The following is a 9,454-nucleotide window of genomic DNA, read 5'->3' on the forward strand; positions in this document are numbered from 1 at the left end:
CCTTTATTATATTTTTCTGGTACTGTACCTAACAGAAATATTTCTGCCTTATCCTCTATAGGTAGCTTTCATGGGTTTTTTTCTAACCATGTCTGTATTTTTATCCAATAATTATTTGCTTTCATGCATGCCCACCACATGTGACAGTATATGCCTGGTGTAACTGTGATTTTGATTCGATGCTTCTCTTTAGACCACTGAGGATTGTGTTAGCTTTTCTGGCTGCTGACACTCAGGATTGGCTCTGTTTAAGTGATCGTCCACTAGGACTCCGACTTCCCTCTCCCAGTTCCTGTTTTTGAGGCGAGATAAGGCAATCGGGCTGCTAGAAGTGTTGATTTCTTCAAAGGGTTTTACGATCGCCGGACTCTGTTCCCATCATAAAGTCCACTGAACGTTCAAAGGACGAGGAGATCTAGGAGGGAAGCAGAAAAGCAGAGCAGCAGATCCACCTGCCTTTGGGGAGTCCTGATCTCTTCAACCAGGTGAGACACCCCCCCATTCCCCAGGGACCCCCATATTGGGAGTGGAGTGGAGTGGGAGGAGGGCAAGATTTTTCTTGGGCATCAGGTGGGAAGCCGAGTCAAGGAGCTGCTGCTTTGGCACGAGAAAGAGGGATCCCACATCTGAAATGGGTGGGTGGGATAGCTGAGACCCTCAGGATCCTGTCTTCCTTGTTAGCAGAGGAGACTGGAGGCAGAGGAAGGAGGGGAAGAGAACAACAAGTGTGGTATAGAAGAACTTGTGCTGTCAGGAGGGGGGATATTCCAGGTGATTTGGGGAGAGAGGAGTGTTGGCTGAAGCTCCCGAGCTGTGGGGAACTTGCAGAAAGCGGGAAGGAGGAAGGAGGCAGTTGTGTGCATTTGATTCTCTCTGTCTGTGTGTGTGTGTGAGTGCCAGAGAGAGAGAGAGACAAAGAGGGAGAGAGATGGGGGAGGGAGGGAGAGAATGAGAGAGAGAAAGAGAAATAGAGAAAAAGAGAGGGAGAGAAAGAAAGAGGGGGAGGGAGGGAGAGACAAAGAGAGAGGGAAGTGAGTGTGAGGGAGAGAGAAAGGGAAAGGGGAGGGAGAGGGAGGGAGAGAAAGAGAGAGGGGGGGGGAGAGACAGAAAGAGAGGGGGGAGGGAGAGAGAAAGAAATAAAGAAAGAGGGAGGGATAAAAAGAGAGAGAGAGGGAGAGAGAACCTAGCTGGTTTTCATGCCTAAGGCGGGACAGGATGAGGGAATTCCAAGGGGGCTTTTACCCCCTCCCCTCCCCCGCAAAAACACTCAGATATGCTACTGGTCCTCTCCAAGTATCCTTATTCTCAGCAGAAGGAAATAAGCTCTCTGGATTTCCTCCCCCCTCCCAAAGCCCCTGCTGACATTCAGCAGCAGTCTTTTCCAGACGGGGAACTGAGTCACAATCCTGCCCTGCCCTCTCCTGCTGAAGAGAGGGACTGTGCCTGGAAGTGGACCTTTCTTGGCTCTCTGGATATTGCAGAGGGGGAGAATCTTGGGGAAGGGGCTTCGGGATGGAGTGGGAAGGGTCCCCAGCACAACTGGTAGAGACATCGGTCAGTCGTGGCCTCCTGTGGATGGTTCTCCTCTCTTGCAGGGAACCAGAAGCTTCAGCGACACGCAGGAGCCGAGCATGGACCCCATTGAGGACGCCATTGAGACCCCAGCCCTGGGCCGCCCCTTCCAGCTGGGGATGCTGTACGACTGCCGCAAGGACACCCTCATCCCAGGTAGGAGCCGGAAGAGAAGGGGGTGGATGGGCACCTCCTGCAGGAAACTCAGGGAGGAAGAAGGCTGGAGCTGCCATCAATGCACAGGCTCAGCCTGAGACATTTCAGGAGAAATATCCCTGAACAGGAGGTTGCAATTTCATCAGCTGAAGAATCAGAATAGGGCTGGAAGGGACCTTGGAGGTCTTCTAGTCCAGCCCCAACACTCAAGCAGGAGACACTAGATCATTCCGCACAAGTGCCTGTCTGGTCTCTTCTTAAAAACCTCCATTGATGAAGCAGCCAGAACGTCTGGTGCTATCATGCCCCCCCCCCCCAGTTCTCCTTTTCTCTAGACTGGCCAACCCTAAATCCTGCAACCGTTCTTCATATTTTCTTAGTCTCCAGGCTGTCAGGGCTCCAGGTAGCCTCCGAAAGTAAATCAGAGTCCGAGGCAAAGGATTCCTCAAAGTTCCCATTGATGAAGAGAGCCATGTTGGCACATCTGGCAAAACCTGAATCTGAAAGTTCCCCAGTTTTCCCCACCGGGTTGAAAGTTCAAGATCTTACCCCCACACCCACAAGCCCATCCCATGGTCCAATCTCCCATTGCCACGCTGGCAGCTTCCACCCATCCAGTTCCTGTCAGGTGCAGAGACAAAGGATGACCTTGGCTTTCTAGAAAGAATGTTGTTATGGCTACCTATCATCTAACTCCGTACAATCCCCCCTCCCACTTCCCCACCATAGAAAAGGCATAGTAGAATGATAGAAAGTGTGGCAGGGACAAAGATCCAAAAGAAAAGAAGGCTGCTAGGCCTGACACAGGCCTTTCATCTTCTTAGTTGCTGTTCTCTGCACTTTTTCCAAAATCTCAACATCGTTTTTGTAAGGCGGAGACCAAAACTGGATGCTGTCTTCCAGGTGTGGCCTTATCAAGGCTTTATAAAGCGGTACCAACCCTTCACATGATTTTGATCCTATGCCTCTCATTATACATCCGAGGATTGTGTAAGCGTTTCCGGCTGCTGCCTCCGCACACGGCTGGCTCCGGTTTAAGGGATCCCCCACTAAGACTCCAAGGTCCCTCTCGCAGGTACCGGATTCGAGCCAGGTTTCACCTGATTGTACTTGTAGCTCTTTTTCCCCTGCCCAGGTGTAAACCATTGCTTTTCTCCACATTAAATTTCATTTCGTTGGATGGGGCCAGGGGTGGCCTCCGTCAGCCGCTACTGCCGGTTTGCTCAGGGGTGCCGCCCCCCACGCTCGCTTGATGCCTGCTGTGTGTACATGCACAGTACCACTAAAATTGCTCTGTGCATGGGCAGAAGGAAAAAGGAAGATGGCGGCATCTATGGTGCAGCAGGGAGAACCGGTTCAGGCATGTGTCAGGCCTGGGTCACTGCCGGTTCCAGGTACCTAGGCTGCCAAGTTACTACCGGTTCGGCTGAACTGTTCCGAACCGGTAGGAACGCACCTCTGGATAGGTCCCATTGTCCAAGTCTGTCAAGATCTTTTTGGATGCTGAGCTTGTCTTCTGTTGTCTTGGCTATTTCTACCAGTTTAGTGTCATCTGCAAACTTGATGAGTTCTCCTTCCATTTCCTCATCTGAGTCACCTATGAAGCTATTTAAGGGTCCTGGGCTTAGGCCAGAGTCTTGTGGTACACCATTGCTTATTTCCCTCCATGTGAATAGAGTACCATTAAGGACTACTCATTGAGTAGGGTTTGTCAGCCAGCTACAAAGCCATCTGGTGGCGATGTTGCCTGTTCCATATTTTTCTAGCTTACTAAGATGTAGATTGTGGTTTACTTTGTCAAATGCCTTAATGAAATCTAAGTATGCCATGTCCACAGCATTTCATTGATCATGTTGAAATTGGATAACTGAAACCTTTAAAAGAAAAAAAAATGGGAATAAAATAAAATTAACGTAGGGAGCTTTTAAAGAAACACATTCACACGGACACACAATTGTACCCAAATGTTTTGATTTTAAAATAAAACAAAAGGAATGGAAAAGGAAAGGAAACTCATGGCATTTTAAAATTCAGATTCAGCCCACTGTTATACAGTATTTTGGCATCTCCTGTCTGCTCAATAGTCTTACTCAGAACTAATAAGTAGACAGATGGACTTTCAAAGGGGAAAATTGGCCTCGAGTCAAATTTAGATGAGGGAATGGAAGGTGCTGGGTGGGACCTTCTGCCTGGAATGCATATCCAGCCCTTGGCCAAGCATGCAAAAGGACTACCAAACATGGGATGGGTTTCCTGCCCAAAAGCAAAGCCGCTGAAATGCTTAGAGAAATTGGCTTCAAAACTGGTTTGGAAAAAGGAGCAGATATTCCATCCAGGGTGTTGGATGTAATTGTCAAGTTGTGGTGCAGGTCTCTCTGAACCCCTGATGAAAGACGTGGTTTCTCTAGGCCAGCGGCATTAAACCCAAGACCCACGGGCAGGATCTGGCCTGTGATTTGGTTGGATCTGGCCCACAGAGCTCGCACAGCCCCCCCCCCAGAGGTCAACCACAGCCCTGATGCAGCCCTCAGTGAAATTGAGTTTGACACCCCTGCTGTAGGAAGTTGGAGATCTGTCTTGAAATCAACAAGTGCATAGAAATCCCAAGTCATCTTTACTCAGTCGAAAGCTTTTTCAGATCCTGGGGTTTTGCAAAACAGGTAGAAGACTTCCCTGGTGATGGCCAGAGAGAACAAATATCCAGAGGAAATGGTTTCTCTATTGTCCCACCTCTGTACAGCTCATCTATCCAGCTGCAGATGTTTTGGAAGACGGTGTTCAATTCATGTCTCTGTTTTCTTCTGTTCCATGCAGGGGTCACCCTTTGGGATTACAGCTCTCTTCAGAAGGACCTGACCATCAAGCCTCAGCCCAAGACCAAAACTGAAATCTTTGCATCTGACAGCATTGATGACAAGGCCTCTGCCCTGGACATCTCAGCCTCCCTCAAGGCCAGTTTCCTGGGAGGGCTGGTTGAAGTGGGAGGGTCAGCTGAATATCTTCATGACACCAAGCAGTCCAAGCAACAGGCCAGAGTCATCGTCAAATACAAAACCACCACCAAGTATGAACAGCTGACAATGAGCCAACTAGGAATCAAGAATATCTCTTACCCAGCCGTCTTTGAGCAGGGCACAGCCACCCATGTGGTCACCGCCATCCTCTATGGAGCCCAGGCTTTCTTTGTCTTTAACAGAGAAGTTTCTTCAAAGGAGATGGTAAAAAATATAGAAGGAAACCTCCAGGCCGCATTCACAAAGGAAATATCAATCACAGGACAAGCAGATATGAAGCTAAATGAGGAGGAGAAAGAGAATGCCCAGCAGTTCATTTGCGTGTTCCATGGAGACTTTTCTTTGGAGAAAAATCCAGTTACTTTCCAAGATGCCATTAAGGTTTATGAGACTTTACCAAAAATGTTAGGGGAACATGGGGAGAAGGCTGTACCTATGAGGATCTGGCTCTACCCGCTGACCAAGCTGGACACCAGAGCTGCTAAGATAGTCCGTGAGATCAGCCTAACGTTGATCTTTGATGCTGAAAAGATCTTGGAGGAACTCAATGAAATCCAGATGCAAAGCAATGATCTAGCCAAGAATCCCATGGCTGAGACCTTCCCTGAGATCAAGAGGAAGATCCAGCAGTTCAAGGATCTGTGCAAGCAACACAGGCAGATTTTCCAGAAACAGCTGGCCAGAGTATTGCCTTCCATCCGGGGAGGAGGGCAGGCGGAAGGGACCCTGAAGGACCTCTTGATATCCATCAACCAGTCATCCTTCAACAGCCAAAAACTCCATGAATTTCTGGACACCAAGAAAAAAGAAATGAACTTTGTCAAATCATATCTGACTATTCTAGATGATATAGAAGTGATCTCATCTCAGAACAAGCTGGAAGAAATAGTTCTGGACCCCAAGAATGTATATGTGGTTTCCTTTATATTCACCTCTTTATATAAAAAGGAGCCATTTCTGTTGAGCTTACAGGACTGGCTTCAGGAGCAATTCTTGCAAGAATCAGGTAAGTCCACAAAGTCCACTCCTGGGCAGGAGGAAGACACGGCCTGGTTTGAGGACAAGGAGAGGACCCGCAATGCTCGCCGAGCAGCCAAATCCATGCGAGACTTTTTCAGTATCAACCAATCCAAGGAGAATGTCCGCTTTGTTGTGGCCTCTCTCCCAGATGTGGACACCCCAGGAGCCTCAATATACCTTTATGAAGATGGAGAGCTAGTCAGCAAGAACTTTGAGTTGCCCTCAAAACCTCTCCCTTTCCTGATCAGTGAACTCAGACATGACAGCATTCAACTGAAGTTTCAGCCAGCTGAATATGGAAAGGCTACAATCTCCAGCTATCTGGTAGAGTACAAGGTTGCAGGGGACGAAAAATGGAAGACTGTGAGGACAGAGGATGCCAGGGAGATGTTCCTGCTGAAAGATTTGCCTCCAAACACAGAGTACCAGTTGCAGTATGCTGCTTGTTGCAAGGTAGGCCTTGGTAAATTCAGTGACCTGAACCTGCCCATAAAGACCCTTCCCTCCAGCCCTCCTGAGAAATTGAGAATGGTCACTGCGGCATCTTCTGTCATCTCTGTGGCCTGGATGAGTCCCAGCATCGTTGCCTCAGGAGTTGTGGTCAAAGAGTACAAGGTGGAGTACAGAACGGTGGAGGCTGGAGTTGGGAAGGACCAATGGACTGAAAAACGGACTGGGAGGAAAACAGAATTTTATCCCATTGACGGTCTGAAGCCCCAGACAACATATAGAATACGAGTGTCTGCCGTGTGTGACAGTGGAGCTCTGAGTGTCCCCAGCGAGGAGGTGGAGGTCTCCACATCACTGAAGGGAGAAGGTGCAGACAATATAGCCTACCAATTCCTTCAGAAAAGCTCCCTGGTGGAGGAAAGACAGCCATTAGTCTTTGCCCTTCCTCTGGAGAAAGTCCCCTCAGATGCCTCCACCTCCTCTCTCTTGTACCAGCTTGGAAAGGAGAACCTGGAAGTGCCCAACAAAGTGATCCTGATGATGGGAGCAACAGGAAGTGGAAAAACCACTCTGATCAATGGGATGATCAATTATATCCTGGGTGTCCAATGGGAAGACAATTTCAGATTCAAACTCATTCATGAAACCACCCAGAGAAGCGAAAGTGGAAGTAGGACGTCTGAAGTCACAGCCTACGTGGTGAACCATTGGAAGGGCTTCCGAATTCCCTATTCTCTCACAATCATTGACACTCCAGGGTTTGGAAGCCCAAGAGACACAGAGCAAGACAACCTGGTTGAGGAGAAGCTCCTGGAGTTTTTCTCCACCCCTGGGGGCATTGACCATGTTGATGCCATCTGCTTCATGGCCCAGGCCTTCCTTTCCCATTCCACTCATGCCCAGAAATGCATCTTTGATTCCATGCTCTCCATGTTGGGAAAAGACGTGAAGGATAATGTCCAACTCCTGATCACCTTTGCGGATGGGGAGACCCCACCTGTCCTGGAAGCCCTCAAGGAGGCTGACCTGCCGTGTGCTCAGGACGAGTCAGGAATCCCTCTGCACTTCAGATTCAACAATTCAGCCCTCTTTGTTCATGAAAAATACGGAGGAATCCGTAATGCTGCTTCTGAAATGTTCTGGAAAATGAGCACTGAGAGCATGAAGGATTTTTTTGACTCATTAAAGATGCTGGAAACCAAAAGTTTAATCTTGACCATGGAGGTCCTCAAGGAACGACAGGAGCTGAAAGCTGCTCTTAGAAGACCTCCCTCTCTTAAGGTTGACCTAGTCCAATCAAAATGTTTTCTGATCGTTACTGATCCAGGAACCATTCAGAAGGCTTCAGTCTCCAGGTACCTGGTGGAATATCGGTTTTTAGGAGAGGAGAATTGGAAAAGTCTCCAGGCAAGAGGCCCTAAGGATCAATTCATCCTGGAAGATGTCCACCTAAATCGTCTGTACCAATTCCGATGTGCGTCTGTGACTCAAGGAGGGCTCGATCAATGGAGCGAGGTGATGACTTGCATCTGTCCCACGGGGAGACCTGCTGAGGTAACTTGCTGGTGGTGGTGGTGGTGGTGGTGGAGGAGGAGGATGGCGATGGTAACAAGGTGGAGGGAGTAGAATAGTTGATGTCAGTGTCCCATCCAGCACCCTAATAAAAGCAAGAGCCTCAAACCATTTAGTGAGAAAATTCAGTTGTTTATTAGGGGCGCCATGCCAGCTCTGACTTCACCCAGGTCACACCTTGCCCCTCACCCTGCTTTCCCTTCCTCCCAAGGTGTGTCACCAGTTGCATTCCCCAATGAAGCAATTTTGTGGGTCGTAGAAGTCACTCCCTCCAGCCGTTGTGGGTCACTGTGGCCTTGATTTCGGACAGCTAGGATGTGTTTTGTTTCGACTGGGGTGTGAATTCCTGGGTGCAGCTGTGAGGTGCGATTTCCCATCCCCTTTCCTATGGCAACTCGGGAGCAGACCAGGAAAGCTTCACAAGTTGACATTTGGCTTCCGTCACTCCTGGAAGGCAACCTGTGCAAGGCAAAAATAATTTGAGTACAGGTGTATCTATTAAGGGGGTGATTTCCCCCCAGGCTTTGTTGGGTTCTTTTTGTGGAATCTGGTTATGAGGCGATCCACTTGGATGTTTTCTGCTCTTTACCCAGGACGCCTCCGATGGAAGGTAGCCCCTCCACGTGATTACGTGTTAGAGTTGCCCCCTGTGCTACCTGCAGTCATGGATGCACTGCACCTCATAATGGGTTTGGCTCCCTATTGCTTCTGGGTCTGGGGGCTCCCAGGGTGGTGGTCTGAGGGTCAACCCAACCACTGGTTTTAGGAGGCTGCTGTGGAATACCAGATGTATTCTCTCCAGCAGCTGGGGCAGTTTTAGTTGCACCTTGACTGGGTTGCTGACCTTCAATTGGCCCCATGAATTTAGGTCCCAGCTTCTTGCAGGGGGTCTTTAGCCTTAAGCATTTGTTGGAGAGAGAGAGACTTTCTCCGCCACCTGGAATGGCCTTTGTGGGACTCAGTGTAGGTCTGCACTGCTTTAGCTAGCAGTTTTTTCCCAAGCCCCTTTTAGTGTTGACAGCCAATCCATCAAACTGACTGAGGAGGGGGATTCCCTTGGGTATTCCGGCATTGGGATGAAGTCCACACTGCTTATTACTTTGAAAGGGGTTAGTCCCGTGCTACTGTGAACAGCGTTATTGTAGGCAAGCTCTGTGCGTGGCAAGAGGTCCGTCCAATTGGACTGCTGGTAGTTCGTGTAGCACCTCAGGCTCTGTTCTACAGTGGCGTTAAGTCTCTCTGCCCTGCCATTGGTGCTCGGATGGGAAGAGGAGCTAAGGCCCTGGGATGACTCAATCAGTCGCAGGAACTCCCTCCAGATCTTAGCCGTGAACTGGACCCCTCTGTCTGACGTAATTCTGTGTGGTACCCCATGCAGGCGGCAGATGTGCTTCAGGAAGCGTTTGGACAGCTGGTGGGCTGAGGGTAGTCGGCTGCAGGGTGTGAAGTGGGTCTGCTTGAAGAATAAGTCATTCGCAGTCCAGATCACTGTGTTTCCTGCTTTTTGGCAACTCAAGTATCAAGTCCACTGCCATTTCATCCCATGCCTTTGTTGGCTCAACCATCTGTTGCAGCAACCAGGGAGGTTTTTCCTCGTCTCTTTTTCATAACAGCACAGATATTGCAACTTTTCACATAACTGTCCGTGCCTTTCTTCATTCCGGGGGCAC

General features: G+C 49.2%; 1 protein-coding gene across 1 annotated transcript; it reads left to right on the plus strand.

Annotated features, from left to right (window-relative positions):
- Positions 1-363: 363 nt before the first annotated feature.
- Positions 364-9,207, plus strand: LOC309400325 (uncharacterized protein; the record flags this gene model as incomplete). The annotated part of the gene is made up of 4 exons (XM_081968738.1): positions 364-485; positions 1,596-1,728; positions 4,543-7,766; positions 9,163-9,207. The coding sequence occupies exons 2-4, from the start codon at positions 1,632-1,634 to the stop codon at positions 9,205-9,207; spliced, it is 3,366 nt and encodes a 1,121-aa protein (XP_081824864.1). The 5' UTR covers positions 364-485; positions 1,596-1,631.
- Between the last annotated feature and the right edge of the window lie 247 nt (positions 9,208-9,454).

Source organism: Natrix helvetica (genome assembly GCF_964273705.1).
Source record: "Natrix helvetica genome assembly, chromosome: W".
Lineage (NCBI taxonomy): Eukaryota > Metazoa > Chordata > Lepidosauria > Squamata > Natricidae > Natrix > Natrix helvetica.